The sequence below is a fragment of the Prunus avium genome, chromosome 7, assembly GCF_965620075.1.
Source record: "Prunus avium chromosome 7, drPruAviu1.hap1.1, whole genome shotgun sequence".
Classification (NCBI taxonomy): domain Eukaryota; kingdom Viridiplantae; phylum Streptophyta; class Magnoliopsida; order Rosales; family Rosaceae; genus Prunus; species Prunus avium.
Genome location: NC_142290.1, coordinates 36,711,442 through 36,731,239, shown reverse-complemented (window position 1 = coordinate 36,731,239; position 19,798 = coordinate 36,711,442). Strand labels below are relative to the sequence as shown.

The 19,798-nt window shown below is 38.4% G+C and overlaps 4 protein-coding genes across 4 annotated transcripts; all 4 read right to left on the bottom strand.

Annotated features, from left to right (window-relative positions):
• Window positions 1-1,136: 1,136 nt before the first annotated feature.
• ROP9 (RHO-related protein from plants 9) lies at window positions 1,137-4,096 on the bottom strand. The gene is made up of 8 exons (XM_021951593.2): window positions 3,681-4,096; window positions 3,406-3,493; window positions 3,168-3,277; window positions 2,926-2,989; window positions 2,772-2,836; window positions 2,614-2,679; window positions 2,358-2,464; window positions 1,137-1,493 (listed from the first exon to the last, which is right to left on the bottom strand). Exons 1-8 carry the CDS (start codon window positions 3,777-3,779, stop codon window positions 1,463-1,465), a joined length of 630 nt encoding a protein of 209 aa, XP_021807285.1. The 5' UTR covers window positions 3,780-4,096; the 3' UTR covers window positions 1,137-1,462.
• Window positions 4,097-5,847: 1,751 nt separating this feature from the next.
• On the bottom strand, window positions 5,848-7,935 carry LOC110751061 (peroxiredoxin-2). Its single transcript, XM_021951480.2, has 3 exons — window positions 7,462-7,935; window positions 7,078-7,157; window positions 5,848-6,263 (listed from the first exon to the last, which is right to left on the bottom strand). Exons 1-3 carry the CDS (start codon window positions 7,614-7,616, stop codon window positions 6,010-6,012), a joined length of 489 nt encoding a protein of 162 aa, XP_021807172.1. The 5' UTR covers window positions 7,617-7,935; the 3' UTR covers window positions 5,848-6,009.
• A 4,075-nt stretch (window positions 7,936-12,010) lies between these two features.
• Window positions 12,011-14,681, bottom strand: LOC110751028 (protein NRT1/ PTR FAMILY 1.2-like). The gene is made up of 4 exons (XM_021951446.2): window positions 14,533-14,681; window positions 14,187-14,404; window positions 13,515-14,065; window positions 12,011-13,150 (listed from the first exon to the last, which is right to left on the bottom strand). Exons 1-4 carry the CDS (start codon window positions 14,615-14,617, stop codon window positions 12,238-12,240), a joined length of 1,767 nt encoding a protein of 588 aa, XP_021807138.1. The 5' UTR covers window positions 14,618-14,681; the 3' UTR covers window positions 12,011-12,237.
• Window positions 14,682-16,371: 1,690 nt separating this feature from the next.
• Window positions 16,372-18,685, bottom strand: LOC110751029 (protein NRT1/ PTR FAMILY 1.1-like). Its single transcript, XM_021951447.2, has 4 exons — window positions 18,583-18,685; window positions 18,242-18,459; window positions 17,599-18,155; window positions 16,372-17,302 (listed from the first exon to the last, which is right to left on the bottom strand). The coding sequence occupies exons 1-4, from the start codon at window positions 18,683-18,685 to the stop codon at window positions 16,372-16,374; spliced, it is 1,809 nt and encodes a 602-aa protein (XP_021807139.2).
• Between the last annotated feature and the right edge of the window lie 1,113 nt (window positions 18,686-19,798).

The following is a 19,798-nucleotide window of genomic DNA, read 5'->3' as shown; positions in this document are numbered from 1 at the left end:
ACACTTACATGAAACATGTATAACACTATTTTAATATCTTCACTCAATCATGGTATGCCATGCGTGATCACTTTTCTACGTGTCAATCTGTGATCGGTCATGATAACAAAACAGTGCTATCCCCGTTTCATATAAGTTTTTCTGCCATATTTGACACCCAGGATCGAAATTCCAGAGTTGTCTTTCCTCCCAATGTAACCGAAAAAAAAAAGGACAAATAAGGCGTAGAAAGCCAATAACACCCTTGATATTTTTGTAATATAGTAAGGTAAAAAAGACATTATCTATTTTGCCTTAGTCATGAATTTACCCCAAGACAGAAGGCCAGAGGCCAAGCCCAAGTTAGTGACAATCGAAGGCCTGAGGCCAAGTCCAAAATCTCAAATTCTTCATAAGTTCGGATAAAAACCAAAAATATAATGGGGAAAGCCAAAACTCTCTAATCTATTTGAAAAACTTTGTAATATTATGATTTTTTTTTTCACTTTCCATCACCTTTAATTTTATTCTATGAAGATTTTTGAGAAAGATTCAGTTTCCTGTTCATTGGTTCTTAATCCTAGAAAGGTTTGAATTTTTGTTCATTGGGAGGTGCAAGAAGTTATGGTGGGCCTTGGCTCATTATACATACAGCCAGCCATATGAAATGAAACAATAGTGGCAGCCGCTGCAGTCTGCAGGTGAGAGCCATGAAATGCAAGCTAAAAATCTTGTGGGTAGAAAATACAAGAGATAAGTTGATCATTAATGCAGTGCAGGGCCACCCTGTCTGCCTCGTTTGGGCAAAATCATCAGAGACATATACATATATATAGGACCACTGCATTGATAATGTCTCTACCTGGCTGCATAAAGAGACTAGCAGAAGCTGTCTCCCCCTGCAGCCATTTATGATACATCTAATTCTCTCCTCATTCATTAGAGTCTTTCAGGAGAGAGAGAGAGAGAGAGTTGGTGTCAGTAAAGCATTCACTATATCTATTAATTCTTCAATCTTCGGTTACCAGAGAATTGCAGTCTTAATAAGATTCCAATATGAATATCCAAATGCAGACATTAAAACTATAAAGTCTTTGCAAGATTATAGCCGCTTTAAATCAAAGAGGATCCATCCTAGTTAGTTATGAGGTTCTAAATAGCTCAAGGGTGTCGAGGATTAATAATGTGATTAATTAATACAAAGCAAACAAGTTGTGCTTCAGAAGAAAACCATACACTGAACTGAAGAAAAGATTTCCCTCCCTAGTAAACAATACATGAGAGAATGAACAATTCCCTCCACTTCCGCTTTCCAGTCAGTTTGCCAATTAAAAACAAAACATTTTTCAATACTTAAGCTACAATACACACATAAGAAATATATGGCCTGTCAGGATTAAGCTTGTAAAACCCCACAAGAGAAACCGCAAAACAACGTTATTTTCGAAAAGGCAGTGGTTAGCATTCCTTCTCAGGCTTCGCCCTAAGCAGCACAGCCTCCACACACAATGCTCCTGCAATCAGTAAGAGCAATACAAAATTTACTACACTGGATGCCCGTAAATTGCATTGATAGATGGATCATTCAAGTAAAAGATGTACATGAGACAGAGATATGGCTCATATGACTGATTATAAACTTTTTAGTATATGACTGATCATAATCTCTTTACTCTGGCCCCCTTACAATGGAGAGGAGGATAACCATTAACTAGTCATCCTCATAACCATCCGCATCTTACTATGTCTAGTCACTTTACATCCTAGATTACTAGATTAGCGAAAGTTCTACCAACTGCGCCAGCTCACTTTAAAAAAAGTTAGTGTGATTCCAAAATCTACAATTCAGGAATTATTTGGCTATTTTGACAGGAGGCACATATCTGGATATGACAAACACAGTTATGTTGATCCCTAAAGTGCTCCATATCAGTTTCTTGGACCACAGGAGGCCCCAGCCAAGGCAGCAAACATTTATGAATTGAAAGACACAGGTTCTGACCATTTTTCTGGTTCGGCATTTGGTTTATTTTATCTTTCTACATGCACTTCACTTCACCAATGACATGTTAATCTAATGGCACATATCAATTATTAAGCAGAGGTTGGGGTTCAGGATCCTAGATTCAAGCGCGAGAAAGAGCAGGCAAGGATTGGGATTTGCGAGGCGGAAAGCTATTTATACTGGTGTAATTATCTCTATCGATTGGCAAAACAAAAAGTTAGATCTCTCACAAGGAGTTGTGATTCTATTCTTGAAATAGATCAGTCTGTAAGTACTTAGGTGGAACTATTTTCATTCCCTGAACAGCTGAACCGCATCACATTATTTTCCCTTGAAGATGAACAAAAAATATTGGAGCAACAAAGGTACTTACACAATTGAGCAAGCAGACCTTCGGTGCCTTTTCTTCTTAGCCATATCCTTCCTTCTTGGAGGTTGAAGAACAACCTTAATGGCAGTATCAAAAACAGCTTTGACATTCTGACCAACCAAGCAGAGTTCATAATTCAGTAGTCTTAATTTTCAAGCGAGTACTTTATACTATTTAACAACTTTAGGAAACGTATTCGTCTTTAAAAAGATTAGACATGAAATATCCCCTAAATTTTATATTCTTCTAAGTTGTCTACCTGCTGAGTCTTTGAGCTGCACTCGATATAAGCTGCAGCACCTATTTGCTTTCTCAGCTCTTCTCCCTGCATATTAAGCATAATGAGCTTCTTTTCCATAATCCAAATGCTTTCTGAAAGCAACAATCTTGGAGAACCAAAATAAACAAAACAATTACCTGAGCAGAAGTTATGATGTTGGATCCCATATGATCAGCTAGATATCCCATGTCATCGCGGAGATCTTAAATATATAGAAGATATAAGCATGGTGATATTAAGAACACCCTAAAGCATTATTGGGGAAACAAAATTGCCAAAGTTGATGCTTACCTAGCTTTGTCCCAACAAGAACAATTGGGACATTAGGTGCAAATCGACGAAGTTCAGGCATCCACTGAGAAATATATTAGAATGGATGAACTTTAATCAGTGAAACGTCAAATCCAAGTATATGAAGAAACAAACTCAATACTTGATGAAACATTATTCATCTTCCCAATTTGAAAGACCACCCAACCCAAAAGGTGACAGGAATTATTAAAATGAAAAGATATTGGCCATGGAATCATTACCTTCTTAAGAACATTCTCATAGCTTGCGCTACTAATTAAAGAGAAAGCTAACACAAATATGTCTGCACCTCTATAGCTTAGTGGCCTCAACCTGCTGTAGTCTTCCTGGCCTTTAAATCAAAAGACAAGAAAGGTCAAGTTGTGAGAAATAAACAATTAACCAAAATCCTATCCCCAAACCATGAAACCCAGAAAGAGCAGAAGTAAGGAAACTCAGTACAAGGAAAGACCAAATTACCTGCAGTGTCCCATAGCCCCAAGTTTACTATATTCCCATCCACAGATACATTAGCACTAAAATTGTCAAAAACTGTGGGTACATAATCCTGCCACACCAAAAAAAAGAAAGAACAGAAATTGAGAGAGAGTTACGTTTTCAGCATACAAAACAAGTAAACTGGAAAAAGAAGAAGAATATATTGAAATTGTAAAAGCAAATCCATGGCAGAAATATCCATAAATGCAAGAAAAAACAAGGAAACTGAAAGCTTTTGTTAAAGCTGAAGGACTCACAGTAGGAAACTTGTTGCTGGTGTAACAAATAAGCATACAAGTCTTCCCAACAGCTCCATCCCCAACTGTGACACATTTAATGAACTTTGAAGCACTCATTCTCTCAACCCCACAACTTGAAACAGCAGTTGGTAGCTCTGTAGCAAAAGAACTTGGACAAATATATATATGTGAAATGATATTGAAAAGTTCAGCTTAAAGAAAGCAAGAGGGCTGGCTTCAAACAAAAAGTTGAAACAGAAGCAGTGGAAGAAGAAGAAGTAGAAAGCGAGCTGAGAACAGTGTGTTGAGGTGTGAGATGATATAGAAGCCAAGGAGAAGTCCTCTTCTAATTTCCAATTTCAAGAAGAAAGATTTTAAATTAAGCAAGCAAGAGAGAGAAAGAGAGAGTTGTCCTGTTTGTGGTCAAAGGGTGTAGCTGCACTTTTTAGTCCCCCTAAATAAATTTCAAATCCAACAGAAATATTTTTTGAATTACATAAAATGGGCCCCTCTCAAACGGTACCTAATCTATAGGTCATATTGGTCCCTTTATTGCTGGTTTCCAACTTGCAGTCACATAAGAAATGAATTTAAAAAGAAATTCCAGTTACTACCAAAATGGTGAGCGGTAAAAACCAGCTAGAATGTTACTTAAAAAACATTACAGATGAACAATTTTCCTTATGATATTTATATATATCATTACAGGAGAATCATTTTTGTTACAATTTCACATCTGATTTAGTTCTTAACCTTTATGTTGACCCTTCTATGTGCTTTTAGATACTGGAAAGTAATTTGTATTTTCAAAAGATTTAAAAGGTTTTAATTTGTGTGTAAATCTATCTTTACTTAGTTTTCTATTGTCTTTTAATAGATGCTTCACTGGTGAAGGCTTTTTATTTTTTTTATGAGCAAAAATTTAGGAGAAAGGGAGGCTACCTTATTTTAGGCAAAAAAAACTTTATTGTAACGGGAATATTATTGTTTTGTTATCTCTGACCAATTACGCTATTGACCGAACATAGCAAAAAGTGTTATCCTCGTTTCATGAAATCTCTCTCCATTTCAAGACCAGGATATACCAAGACTTTTTTTAGGATTGTTGGTGAAGGCATTTAAATTCATCAAAGGACTACCTTTTTTACACATGCAATCACCTGGATGGACTATTAAAATTTTGGACCCACATGCTTGATTGCCGTCGACCATGGTTTCCGATTTGGCACGCATCTCAAATTTACATTAGCTAGCTGTTCAAATTTTCAACAAAAAGAGAAATAATTTCCATGAACCCTAATTTATACACATGTTTCAACAATTTTACTAAGACCCCCGTTAATTTTCAACAATTAGCATTTGAATAACAAATTTTGCTTTGCTTAATTGAGGCTCTTTGCCCCAAAAAAAGCCACGATTTAGCTGTCTCCTCTGAGAGAAATTTGCTTACACTCCAACAGATTGCATTGCACAATCGAATTGCCTTTTTCATTTATGCAGCCAAGTTCAATTAGTTTGAATGATTATATGGCAAGTTTCCCAAGTAATTGTGGGTTCTTAGGTGATCCTGTGTCGTTTAAAGTTTAACCAAATATGCCATTTTTTGTATTAAAATGTTTAGCTTTAACAACCACCTTGGTTTTGATGGGAGGGAAGGCCACAGGGTCCAGGTTCAACTATCACAGTTGAAATGAAGCTGTAGGCAGGCACAATCACCCAAATTCCAAAATCACCATTTGTTAATCTGGTCAAAATAAGATATATTTCCTCCCTCTTCCTTTCCACCTCAGATGTACCAGCCCAAAAAGAAAGAACAGTTGTAACAGACTTGCATAAGACCCAAGTTCGAATCCCTCTTTCCAATACCCGAGTTCGAATCCCTCTCCCTATAGACCATCACTTGTTAAAATAAATAAACAAAAAAATAGTTGTATTTAAATATAGGTCCTTTATTTGGACTAATGATCAAATGTTGAACTCTCCGTAACAGGCCGAGAACAAATGTTATGAATCGGTACGTTAATTTGTTGGGTTCCACTTTATATGTATTAGGTAATTGATACTGATGTTAAAGAGAAAATTAATTTGTATTTAGCTCTAGGCCCAAGCAATATTTGAATATCCTGCCTCAGATATCCCCATATGCAGGTAAACATAGAAACAATGCCTTCAAGGAGCAAGAAACTTTATGCCAACCCACAAAACAGCTCCTTTATTTTCATTAGAGAAAGTACTTGACGGAAGATTTCAAGATCCACATAGCCTAAAAATGCGAGAGGCAATATAGAAAGGGTGGCTCAAGTCTCGATACAAGGAGGAGCAGGCTAAGGGTGGGAGAAGGGAATATTCAAAGAGCCTTGAGGATATCATCAGCACTGGAGACAGTAAATTCTCCTCCGCTTTCAATATTTGCAGCCTTCACCTTGAGGTCATCGACTAGGAGAGCAAACCTCCTAGAACGAGTTCCAAGTCCTTTCTCCGAAAGGTCAAGCTCAAGGCCAAGATCATGGGTGTATTTTGCTGAGCCATCAGCAAGGAAAAGGACATGCTTGTTCTCAGGGAATGATTTAGCCCAAGCCTTCATCACGAAGGGGTCATTCACTGCAAACAGGAACCAAAGCTTTATATTAGATATCTGATTGTAGAGACTATAGACTCAAATTCAACGGCATTTTATATGGATATGGATCAATCAGAGTAAACCACCAAGTAAGCGTGAAAACACATATGTTCAGTGGGCGAAGTCGCATCTTATTATCATGATTGATTGTTAGAGGTACAAAAAACTTTACATATTCTTTCTCATTCACGAACTTATATGGCAACCCCTGTGACAATACCACATCAAGTAATGTAATGACCATATACCGGAAATGCAAAGCAACAAGGGGCGGTGATAACACAGATCACGAATGTTATCTTATGTTATGAAGCTGTGTTTGTGTTCAATGCAGAAGTATAGAAAACAAACTAACCTCAAGTCTGCAAACATTACTCATTCAAAATAATCCAATAGGTATTCCGGCCAACAGAGGATGATCTAATCAAATATCTACGAACACTTCACTAGTTTTTTTTCTTCTTAAGAACACTTGATTAGTTACTATCACTAACTGAATACACAGGAAGAATTTGCCTCACTCAAGTTAAGTTCTTTGTCTTCAAAGAATCATGAATCTCCTTAAACTCTTATATCCCACATAATATTCTCTAAAACACTATAATTAATGATTTTATGAACCTATGATCCAGCCAAGCCAACCATATCAGAATAATATGTATGATCATTGATCAACTGAAGAAAAGTGTTTTGACTTAGTCCATGAATCCACGCATCAATCAAATTCAAAGAATAATCCTTGAAAAGTGCCACTATAGTTGCTGCTTGTAAACTAAAATGAAGTGAGAGCTTTACCGCTAAGACAGAGAATTTTGTCAACACCCTTTGATTTAAGCTCGTCTGCCTTCTCAATGAATCCAGGCACATGCTTCAAACTGTAAAACCATAAACACAGAAAAAACCAACCTCGAATTCTCAGCAAAAACTTTAAAGCATAAAAAAAATATTAACATAAATCAAACACGAGGGCAAACTAGTCTCGCTTTGTATAAATTCAGAGCAAAGCAAAGCTGTTTGCTTGTTAATTAAGCATACGACATGGACAAAAAAATACAATCGACCAACCACTAGTAGCAGTGTGGCGGTCACTTTATCCTCCCACTTTCCCGGGAACCAAACACAGGGTTTACAGAAAATTCTTTATCCCAAAAATCGAAGATTGAGATATTGAGGGTTTACCTGCAAGTTGGGGTGAAGGCACCGGGGACGCCAAAGAGGATGACTTTTTTACCGGCGGCGAGAGAGTGGATGTTGACCGCTTGGACCTTGTCCTCCTCGTCGAAGTAGGACAGAGTACCGTCCGGTACTACATCGCCGACTGCAATCGGAGCCATAGCTTCTGATAAACGGTTTTGGTGATTGAATGGTTGATCCGACGGTGGATGATGGAGCAATCGGATGTGTAGTTTGTATACACGAGTCGCTGTGCGGAGTTTTTATAGAGGGAGTAGAGTGTGATGGATTTGAGGGGTTTTTTCAGCTGGATTTGATAAACATTTTGCGGTCCGGTCCTCTTCCTTTTTGTCTATTTTCTTTTTTTGGTCTGTGATATAAGGGATGGTAACGGGCGGTTCGGGGCCGAGTATGGCAATACCGCCTCCGTCCCGTACCTATCCCCTATAAGAATTTTTGGGGAATTCCCGTCCCCGTCGGGGAGCTATCTCCAAAACTCGCCCCGAATCCCCAATTTTTTATTTTACAAAAATATTCATTATACATTGTAACACTTATCTTTCAACTTAAATTATCTTTTAACTCAATTACATTTAATTGAATAATAAAATTCAACTTATTAACTCAAAATAATCTCAATTCAATTTGACAAAACTAAATATATATTATATTATATAATCATGCATGGTTATATTATATTATAAACTACTTAAAGATAAATATATTACTTATTGGGCCGTGTTCAGAGATGAGAATAACAATACTATCCCTGGCCCGTTCCCAATCGAGGATTTTATAAATTTGGGGATCCTTGTCACATCCCGGGATCGGCTCCACCATAGCACGATATTGTCCGCTTTGGGCCCCCTTCTCTGCCCTCACGGTTTTGTTTCTGGGAACTCACGAGCAACTTCCCAGTGGGTCACCCATCTTGGGATTGCTCTAGCCTCAACTCGCTTAACTTCAGAGTTCCCATGACTCCGTAGCCAGTGAGCTCCCAAAAGGCCTCGTGCTAGATGGAGGCGAGCATGTACATATAAGGCACATCACCCCCTCCGTTGGTCGATGTGGGATCTTACAATCCTCATACCAGCCTCTTATTTTCCCCTAAAATATCCCCTCATTAGAGTTGGGGACCCGGTCCGATGAGGATTTATGTCATCCCTACTGGGGTATAACATTGCGTGTAGACACGTCAGTTTGTGGAATGAACAATGGGAGATGAAAATGGAAGATGTTCATTCTCGTATTGGGAACGTTGGGAAATGAAGACCAACAAAGGTAATTTTCTCTTATTTCCATGTTTGGTTTGTACAATATTAGGAATGAAGTTGTTAAGTTTTCCAATCATTCAAAGTTATCAATGAAAAGTAGTATTTGAAAATTAGAATATGGGTAATTTAATCTAAAAAGGGGTATTACATGTTTTCCCATGGGGAAAAGATTCCCAATGTGAGCCAAGGACATTCCATTATCAAGAGTGGGCTTACCAAACATAAAAATACAATTTCCTATCCATTATTAAGTTTCTAAACTTTAAACCAAACGGGCTCTTATAGGTAAAAAAAAAATTTAGGGGCCAAACTTGTAGGTAGTTGAATTTGTGAAGAAAAAAAATGATAATAATGATGAAATTAAGTACATTCCATGTATGTAATGTTATGATTAGAAAATTTCACCATACACAAATTATAATTAAAACAATTTAAAGATTATCTCTATAAAAAAATCAATCAAATTAAAGAAATTTTTTATTTTAAAAATTACAATTTAAAAATCATCTCTGTAAAAAATCCATCAAATTAAAGAATATTTAGTAATTAATATGTATTGGGTTCGTGTCATGTCAAGATCATATATGTGTTAAGAATGCTCAATCCAAACCCGACCCGTTTAATAAATGTGTCGTGTCGGGTTGACCCGCTAATTTCCCGTGCGGGTTTTGAGTTGTGTATCAGGTTGACACACTAAGTGGTAGCAACTAAAAAACATATAAAAAAAATTAGAAAAAAATTGAAGAATAAACAAATAAACAAGTTGGCGGGTTACACGAGTATTTGGTGGGTTACATACGTATTTTAGTGGGTTGACCCGAAACCCACCCATTTATTAAACGAGCTTTACCTCTAAGTCATGGCGAATTGACCCAAAAAAGACCTGAAAATTTAATCCCGTGGGTTTCTGTTCTTCCTTTTTTCCTTTGGTGGGTTACATAAGTATTTTACTGAGTTAGTGGGTTGGCAGGTTGACTCACCATGAACCGTTTTGTTAAATAGGTTACATAGGTATTTTAGTGGGTTGACCCGAAACCCACCCATTTATTAAAAAGTCATGGCGAATTGACCCGAAAAAGACCCGAAACAAACAGCACTTCAACCGCAAAGCCCTCCTAGGCCAAAAACTCACCCTCCCCAAGTTGAAAAAACCCACTCCACCGCACAAATCCAGCTTGAGCAGATGGTGGGCTTCACGAAAACTGGGTAGGCTCAAAGGCAAGAACAGCTCGAGCTATTGCCTGAGGGCACTGACATCAGCGAAGAAAAAAAAATTTAAAAAAAATTTAAAAAATTTCTGAAAAATTACCAAAAAATTCAGAATATTTTTTTGGGTTAATTACAGTTTAGTACCATGTGGTTACACCCTTAAGACATGTTAGTACCTATCTTTTCAATTTTAACAATCACATACCCCGGTCTTTTAAATTTATTACAATGTGGTTCCGCCATTAGGGTCTTCGTCATATCTCTCTATTAGTTGCCTACGTGGTACTGTGGGTCCCATATTTTTAAATTTTAAATTGATTAAAATATGAGTAAAATATTAAAAACCAAGAAAAAAATTTCTCTCTCTCTGCGTTCTCCCGATCAAGCTCCAACACCCAACCTTCAAACCCATACCACAGCCACCCTCCACTGCAGTGCAACCACCCAGTGCCCCGTTCCCCCATGACCACCTTCTTCCAACCCCTCAACTCAACCCCCCCCGAGATTTCCCTTTGTTATTGAGAGATCACCCCAGCCTACAACGAACCCAGAACCCAGCTCGCCAACCATTCTCTCTCCATCCTACAGATCTTGTTGCCACCATCAATCGGCACTTTCTGGCGAGATCTGCCGGTCTTCATCTCTCTGCTCTCCTCCCCTTTCTCTCTCTCTGCAAATTCAAAAACCATTTTTTGAACATTGTTTGCATCTATGGGTGGGTTTGAGGGTTTGTGGGTGAAAAACATAATGTGGGAGGAGGAGGGAGGGCTCTATGGGGTCTCTCAACAACAAAGGGAAATCCCAAGGGGTGGGGGGGGGGGGGGGGGGTGGGGTTCTAGGTTCGTTGGGGGTTGGAAGGCAGTGGTCATGAGGGAAAGGGGCACTGGGTGGTTGTGCTACAGTGGAGGGTGAGAGAAATTGGCTAAATGCTCTCATCTCACTGCCAAAAAATTGATCACGACACCCATCCTGTCCTAGTCTCCCCAACCAAACACCTCGATCTAACTTATTGCAACCCACCCAAACGCCTTCATCTACCTTATCGCAACCCACCTTCTCTTCCACGACCCAGCACACTCCGACAACCAGCCTCCATAGCCCTAACCACCCACACCGATCCAAATCGACCAAGCATTACCCATCAATAACCCAAAAAAATCACATCAATCAAAAATACCCAGATATGATAGCAACAAGACATTGAAGCGATCATGCAGATGTAGGCATAGGTTGTTTTTCCAATCGGAGGCCCATCCAAATATATGGCAGAGACGAGAGAGAGGTTTGCTGGGGATGAAGGTGAGGGAGATTGGTGTTTGTGGTTGTGGTTGTCGACAAACAGTAGGGAAGAGAGAGGCTTGATCTGGAGAACGCATAGAGAGAGAGAGAGAGAGAGAGAGGAAAAAAAATAATTTGGTTTTTAATATTTTATTCATATTTTAATCAATTTAAAATTAAAAAATGTGAAAAATGTGGGACCTATAGTGCCACGTAGGCAACTAACAAAGAGATCGGATGGAAACCCTCCCTAACGGCGGAACCACATTATAATAAATTTAAAAGACCGGGGTATGTGATTGTTAAAATTGAAAAGATAGGGACTAACATGTCGTAAGGCTGCAACCACAGGATACTAAACTGTAATTAACCATATTTATTTTTTATACATACCGAGCGATTTTTTTAATTAATAATCTCGTACATAAAAATAAAATTAATCTTATGTGAATAGTAATTGCCCTTGTGTTGCCATGACAATTGGTGGAAAAACAAAAAAAATATTGCTAGGACAAGCACTATTCACATGAATAGTGCTTACCCTTACTTGCCCTTACCCTTTGCCATGGCACCATGGGTGGAAGTGCTCTAAGAATTACTTCATTAAAGCCCATAAGCAAAGGCTATCAGGCCCTAATAGAAATCCAGACTACCAATAGACACCTTGCGACACTCTACATAGAGAAACAATGCCAATCTACTCAACTAAGAACATGCAAGTGAAAATTCTGCTCTTTGAAATTTGCTTAACTGAGAATGTAAAACTGAAAATTCGGTCCACGCATAACAAGTTGGAACCAACTTGATTGTAATTCAAATACACAAACCATGTGTAGACTCATATTCTCAAATCATAATAGTCATTGGATGTGTAAGTCTACATTTTATGCTCATCAAGTTTTACTAATGTGCAAATATTTCAAAAAAATGAGAACACATGAGCTAAACTAAACAAAGAATATGCAAGGGGCTTGTAGCTCAATGTTGGAATTCCTCTTCTCCAATATCTATTGTATCAAAATCAAGCAGAGAAGATAGCCGCATACTCGCCGGACTTGGACAAATCTTCCATCTCTTTTGTGCCCTCTCCCTCATCCCAATTCTTCTTGTCCTCACAATGCCCATATAACCAACTACACAGTAAAAAGTAGAAGAAGTTTACCACACTCATAGCAGTAAGAAGCCAATAGTAATAATCATAGTGACCCATGTTGAGGTTACTTGAAAGCCAGCTCACACCATCTTTTTTGGTCACATCATCCACAATGCTCACAACCAAACTCCCAACCAAGCTCCCAACTCCAAACCCAAGTGACAAAAGAGCCACTGCAATACTGGACATGCTCTTTGGGAACTGAGAGTAGTAGAATTCTAGCTGCCCAATTGCATTCAAAGCCTCTGCAAGTCCAGTGAGGCAGTGCTGTAGTATTAGCCAATCGGCAGACATGCTCACTACACCCTTTGGGTTGCTCAGAAAACCCTCCTGAATTGCTGTTTTTCTTCTCTGCCTCTCAACCTCTGCTGCAGCAGCAGTGGCCAAACAAGAGATTACTAGGCCTGCCCCAATTCTTTGCTTGAAGCTAAACCCACGCGGCCTTTTTGTGTACTTGGATACCAATGGGACTAGTATCCGGTCATAGATGACCACCCATATTGTCAGGGTGAGAATGCCAAACAGGGAAAAGGAGGCTGCTGGGATTTTGATTTTGCCCAGGAAATGCCTGTCCATGGTGTTTGCTAGGAGCACAGGGAATGCGTGCTGGGCGATCGTCACCCCGATCATAATGCCACTAGACCAAATGGGAAGGATTCTGATCAGTGCTTTCAGCTCTTCTACTTGCCTAACAGTGCACAGACTCCACGGATCTTTGGCCAACCCGTCAGGGCCTATGTCCTTCTCAGGGCTTCTGATCATGCAAGCCTTATTTAGGTACCTTAGATGGGCCAAAAATATTCAAATTAGACCAAGTGGATGAGAAAGGTTAGGGAAATTAATATCAGGAAAGGTTAAGGATTTGATCCGTTCCTATGTGATCAAAAGAAATTAAGTTATTGACACCAAACTTAAGCCAACATTATTGTATGAGCTGGTTTCATATGTGATAGTTCTCTTGCGACATGTATGTGTGACATAGAAGATCATTTATAACGGGTTCATATAAAAGTTCCTCCTCAAATATGGGTTTCATTTGTTTTTGTTTTTATGTCCAATATAGCATAAAATATCATAGCTAAGCCTAAGTTCCATAAGCTTATACCTATAAAATAAACATGATTATGCAATCTATATTCATGTACCTTAAATTATCCGTTGGAGTGGCAAACTTTGAACCTTTGGGACTATGCCATGCATCAAAGTTCTTTGGTGGCAACGCCAAGTGCCTGTTTTTCCAAGCTGCCGCAATCGCTTGAACAAGGCCAGCAGACAGATTCTTGTTTGGAGGCACCTTAACATAAAGGGAAGATCCCAAGAGAAACAGAAGACCGGACAATAACATGAGGCCTACAGGAACTCCAAAACCCACAACCCAACCAAACTGAACTTGAACATAAACTATCACTGTCACTGCAAACATGACTGAGACTCCAACTGAAGCATAGTACCAATTGAAGAAGCTCTGCAGAACCCTTTCGTTCTTGGGGCTGTCTGGCTTGTTCAGCTGGTCTGCTCCAAAGGCTAGTGAGCATGGCTTGATCCCTCCAGATCCAATGGACATGAGACCAAATGAGGTAAACAGAAGCATCACTTGGGCTGTGTTCGCTGAGACGCATTTTTCTTTTAATGGGTCGTCACAATGGACTGGTCTTGCTCGTGGAAATACTGCTGTTAGCCATAGCAAAATCTCCCCCTGCAAATAATTTCATAAATTTCTGAAGTCTAAAATCAAATAAGCACATTCTGATCATTTGTATGTGACAAGTGGGCACAAAAATACTAATTGTATGGAGAAGTTGAGTAACTTTGCTTACAAGTAGGCTGACGACTGTTCCCAATGCGATCACACGAAAGCGACCCAAGTGAGAATCAGAGAGAAAAGCCCCGATGATAGGCGTGAAGCTCGACATGGCTAACCACAAGAACAAGATGCTAGCTCCGGTGGCGGCCTCCATGTGATATTCAGATGTCAAGTACATGATCATATTTGCCTGAAGCCCAAAGCTTGCAACCTTTTCCAATGCCTCGTTTGCTGCACGTATGAAATTCACAAACTTTTGGTTCTCAAAGTACAAATACATTACACATATATACAGAAGCACTCAAGCGCTAACCGGTCCGTAAGTTAATATCAAATACTTAACAAGGGATGTCACATACAGATGATACAAGGCATGGTTCTAAGGCCACCCTTCTTGCTTGTGACCAGTTGGGCGGGCTTGCTTTGCTCTGAAGAGAGCTCCATCTCTGCAACCAACGGATTGGTCTGAGAATGAATGTATGATCAAAGAATGCAGTTAAGAGAGATGGACAGGCAGATTTAAAGCTTTTACAAAGACAACAGCAACTAAGCGATCATCATCATAAATCATTGTTACTATTTAAAAAAACAAAAAAACAAATCATTTTCACTATTTTGTTTCTGCCACGGCATCTTCCAGTTTGGATTGCAGTATGCAAAAGATGGCCTTAATTAAATAATGTTAATTTAGTTTTCAATGTTTCCCCGACGCTACAAAATTACAAAATTGTCACATAGAGTTTATCAGCACCAAAGAGAATAATAGAGCAGTATTTTGAGCAGCAGCAGCAACATCAGCATACTATAATTCTCGATCTGATCTTTCTGTGACCACAAATACAAAATAGACATAACCGTGGATGGTTTCGAGGTCATCATTTTAAGGACCACATTAATTTGTTTCAAGACGTTTTAATGGTCAACTATGGTTTGTCTACGTGCACACACAACTGAGCAGAATCCGACTACAAATAATAATTTGAAATAACCTCTATAGATAGATTACTGTCGCAGAATGCTGGCTCAAGATGAAAACAAGCCACTAATTACAATATTTGCTGTGCCTTTTTCATCATTAATAATTTGAAACCTAGATTACTGTCGATCATGATTAATGTGTCTTTACATAATTTTATATGCAAAGATGTAAACAAGGTAGTTGTTAAATATATTTTCATGGGAATATTTGCATCACTTTCTGTATGCATGATCCACTAAAGTGAAGTACTTTTGAGTGTGAAAGTGTGAAAATAATATATATTCTAATTAAACTTGAAGGCGTGTAGCGTTGTTTTTTCCACCCTTTGTTTTCAGTCAAGTGCTACTTTTACTTTGAGTTCGGTGAACAACATTTAAATAAAACAAAGGGTGCCAACGGGTCTAGCCCAGTAAAAAAGGAATCTTCACGGCATCATAGTTGTGTGTGTGAGAGAAATCTCCCTCCCCTATAATTTAGACTATCTCTTGTACTCAAAAAATAAATAAAAGGGTATATGTAAATTTCAGTTGATTTATAACAGTAATTATTTGTCAAAGGAAGACCTGCTTTGTACCAGTAAAGATTACTGCACTAAGCAGGCCCTGCAGAATCCCAATTAGTAACTTTCCTTTGCTCCTCTCTGTCTGTTGACCATTTATTATATGTGAAGCACTTTTTCAACTCTGAAGCACTTTCAACGTTAAAAAACCAACTAGAAGCTTGTGAGGACTGGTATAATCTGATGTCACTAGCTAATTGCAGGCAACCAAACCAACCCTAAGCTGATGATCCCCATCATCAGATTCATTTGTGATTGGTCAAGTGTGACAAATTTTCGACTCTGAAGACTATAATTCTCGATCTGATCTTTCTGTGACCACAATTCCTTGCGCTTTAAGGAAATTACTTTGACCAGATACAAAAAACTGAGGTTGTATGACGGGTGCCAAACCACTTGGTTAAAATTACTAAAAAAGGTGACTTCAGCAACTATGTCTTAAAGTGATTGAGTTTCAATTTGGCTTCCTGGAATTTTCTCAAAGACAAGTTGGAAAACAAATTTAATTTTAATTCAAATACACAAACCATTTGTAGACTCATTTCTCAATGCATAAAACTCATTGGATTGACATCTGTGTAAGTCTATACATTTTATGCTCAGCAAGTTTTACTGATGTGCTTCAAAGAAAATATAAGAAAAAGCACATGATGAGCTAAATCAAGCTGATGAGTAGACAACCGCATACTCGCCGGACTTGATCGACAATTTTTCCATCTCTTCCATCTCTTTCATGCCTTCTTCTTCCTCATCCCAATTATTTTTGTCCTCACAAGGCCCATATAACCAACCACACAGTAAAAAGTAGAAGAAATTTACCACATTCAAAACAGTAAGAAGCCAATAGTAATAATCATAGTGACCCTTGTTGAGGTTTTTTGAAACCCAACTCACACTATCTTTTTTGGTCACATCATCCACAATGTTCACAACCAAACTCCCAAGCAAGCTCCCAAATGCACCCCCAAATGACAAAAGAGCCATTGCAATACTGGACATGCTCTTTGGGAACTGAGAGTAGTAGAATTCTAGCTGCCCAATTGCATTCAAAGCCTCTGAAAGTCCAGACAGGCAGTACTGTAGCACCAGCCACATGGCAGACATGCTCACTATACCCCCTGGGTTGCTCAGAAAACCCGCCTCAATTGCTGTTTTTCTTCTCTGCCTTGCAACCTCTGCTGCCACAGCTGTGGCCAAACAAGAGATTACTAGTCCTGCCCCTATTCTTTGCTTGAAGCTAAACCCACGCGGTCTTTTTGTGTACTTGGCCACCAACGGGACTAGTATCCGGTCGTAGATGGCCACCCATATTACCAGGGTGAGAACGGCAAACGTGGAAAGGGAGGCTGCTGGGATTTGGATTTTGCCCAGGATGTGCCTGTCCATGGCGTTTGCTTGGAGCACAGCGAATGAATGTTGGGTGGTCGTCATCGCTATTATAATGCCAGTAGACCAAATGGGCAGGATTCTGATCAGTGCTTTCAGCTCTTGTACTTGTCTTACGGTGCACAAACTCCATGGATCTTTGGCCAACCCATCAGGAGCTATGTCCTGCTCAGGACTTCTGATCATGCAAGCCTTATTTAGGCACCTTAAAAAAAGAAGCCAAAGATTTGCAAATTAGACCAATTGGATGAGCGAGTCCAGACAAATTAATATTAGGATAGGTTAAGAATTTGATTCATGCCGATGTAATCAAAAGAAATGAAGTCATTGACAGCAAACTTAAGCCACAAGTAATATTATTGTATGAGTCGATTATATGCATGATATTTCTCTGGTGACATGTATGTCGAACATATAAAGATCATTTACGACGTGTTCATATAAAATATCATAGCTAAGCCTAAGTAATATACTATATAGTATTTTAACATGATCATGTACCTTAAATTATCCGTTGGAGTGGCAAACTTTGAACTTTTGATACAATGCCATGCATCAAATTTCTTTGGTGACACTGGCAACGCCAAGTGTCTGTTTTTCCAAGCAGCCGCAATCACTTGAACAAGGCCAGCAGACAAGTTCTTGTTTGGAGGCACTTTAACATAAAGGGAAGATCCCAAGAAAAATAGAAGAGCGGACAAGAACATGAGGCCTACAGGAATCCCAAAACCCACAACCCAACCAAATTGCGTTTGAACATAAATTATGGCTGTCACTGAAAACATGACGAAGACTCCAACTGAAGCATAGTACCAATTGAAGAAGCTCTGCAAAACCCTTTCATTCTTGGGGTTGTCTGGCTTGTCCATCTGGTCTGCTCCAAAGGCCATTGAGCATGGCTTGATCGCACCAGATCCAATCGACTGGAGAAAAAATGATGCAAGCAGAAGCATCTGTTGGGCTGTGTTTGCTGAGACACATTTTTCTTTTAATGGGTTGTTGCAATGGACTGGTCTTGCATGTGGAATTATTGCTGTTGACCATAACATAGTCGTCCCCTGCAAATAATTTCATAAATCTGGTATCAAAAATAGGTAAAAAAAAAATTACTAATTGTACGGAGAAGTTGAGCAAATGTTCTTACAAGCAGGCTAACAATTGATCCCCATGCGATCGTACGAAAGCGACCCAAGTGAGAATCGGAGAGAAAAGCCCCGACGATAGGCGTAAAGTTCGTTATGGCTGACCACAAGAACAAGATACTAGCTCCGGTGGCGGCCTCCATGTTATATTCATATAACAAGTACATGATCATATTTGCATGAAGCCCAATGCTTGCAACCCTTTCCAATGCCTCGTTTGCTGCACGCATGAATTTCACATAAACTTTTGCCTCTCAAAGTAGAAATTCATATATATACTCAAACGCTAATTCGTTAGTAAGTTACTAACTATCAAACACTTTTAACAGGAGATTTCACATACCGATGATACAAGGCATGGTTCTAAGGCCACCCTTCTTGCTTGTGACCAGTTGGGTGGGCGTGCTTTGCTCAGAAGAGAGCTCCATCTCTTCAAGTGCAACCATCGGATTGGTCTCGGAATGAATACGTATATGATCAAAGAGTGCAGTTAAGAGAGATGGAGATTCAGATTTAAAGCTTTGCTCAATACATGATCTTAAATCATCACAATGCAAAAGATGGCCTTAAATAATGTTTATATTGTTTTTTTTTTCGGGACGCGCTACAAAATTACAAAATTGTCACATAAGGCTGTAATGAACGATCTGATCTTTCTGTGGCCGCAATTTGAAAACAGATATAACTGTGGATGGTTTCGTCTATCAACTTAAGGTTAACAAATTAATTTGTTTTCTAGACATATATTTTAATGGCTAACGATCTTATTTGTCTGCATGCATACACAAATAATGCAACTAGAATCCGACTAAGTACACATAATAAGAGCTGGCTCAAGATGAAAACAAGTGATGTATAACAGATGGAAGGTAAAACAATGATGATTCATTTCATTGTATGTTTTATGATTCACCGTATTTTCGATGATTCGTTGTATTTTTTATTTATGGTATTAATTATATTTAAGTTAAAGGGGGATGAATTTATATTAATCAATCTTTAGAGACTTTACATTTAAGGGTCATTATATAATAGGCCCTTGCAACTCTAATAGTCTATACAAAAATTCATCTACATATTTACTTCCAATCAAAACCCAATTTTGAAAACGGATGCCATGAAGGATAAAATTTGCCCATTTCTTATTACTTATTTACAAAACCCTGCCATTTTTGTTATCCAATGATTTTCCTAAACAATCCCTAATATCTAGCCTTTCCATTATTATGGTGTTGCTGGACTGAACAAATCAAAACATTCTCATAATACATATAATATATGTTTGTTCATAAATAATATATATATATATATAGCTATACATATAAACCATAATTACATATAATGTAGGTATATTAAAATTAATGTAGGTATATTGGATGTCGTATAATGTAGGTAATTTACCTATACATATTTTCGTAGTAGGTATATTTTTCAAATGGTAGGTATATTGGATGACATATAATACCTAAATCCTAATCGTAAGTACATTAAAATTAATGTAGGTATATTGGATGTCGTATAATATGCAGGTATATTAGAACAGATAATCATGTACACTT

Coding starts and splice junctions, on each gene's coding strand:
- LOC110751028 (XM_021951446.2), bottom strand. CDS start 14,617: ATGGAGCTCTCTTCAGAGCAAAGCAAGCCCGCCCAACTGGTCACAAGC. Junction 14,405..14,532: donor AACCATGCCTTGTATCATCT/GTATGTGACATC, acceptor TCATACGTGCAG/CAAACGAGGCATTGGAAAAG. Junction 14,066..14,186: donor GAACAGTCGTCAGCCTACTT/GTAAGCAAAGTT, acceptor AATTATTTGCAG/GGGGAGATTTTGCTATGGCT.
- LOC110751061 (XM_021951480.2), bottom strand. CDS start 7,616: ATGGCTCCGATTGCAGTCGGCGATGTAGTACCGGACGGTACTCTGTCC. Junction 7,158..7,461: donor GCCTTCACCCCAACTTGCAG/GTAAACCCTCAA, acceptor ATGGTTTTACAG/TTTGAAGCATGTGCCTGGAT. Junction 6,264..7,077: donor CAAAATTCTCTGTCTTAGCG/GTAAAGCTCTCA, acceptor TCCTGTTTGCAG/TGAATGACCCCTTCGTGATG.
- LOC110751029 (XM_021951447.2), bottom strand. CDS start 18,685: ATGGTTGCACTTGAAGAGATGGAGCTCTCTTCTGAGCAAAGCACGCCC. Junction 18,156..18,241: donor GATCAATTGTTAGCCTGCTT/GTAAGAACATTT, acceptor AATTATTTGCAG/GGGACGACTATGTTATGGTC. Junction 17,303..17,598: donor ACTCCAACGGATAATTTAAG/GTACATGATCAT, acceptor TCTTTTTTTAAG/GTGCCTAAATAAGGCTTGCA.
- ROP9 (XM_021951593.2), bottom strand. CDS start 3,779: ATGAGTGCTTCAAAGTTCATTAAATGTGTCACAGTTGGGGATGGAGCT. Junction 2,837..2,925: donor TCTTGTTGGGACAAAGCTAG/GTAAGCATCAAC, acceptor TATATATTTAAG/ATCTCCGCGATGACATGGGA. Junction 2,680..2,771: donor ACATCATAACTTCTGCTCAG/GTAATTGTTTTG, acceptor CTTAATATGCAG/GGAGAAGAGCTGAGAAAGCA.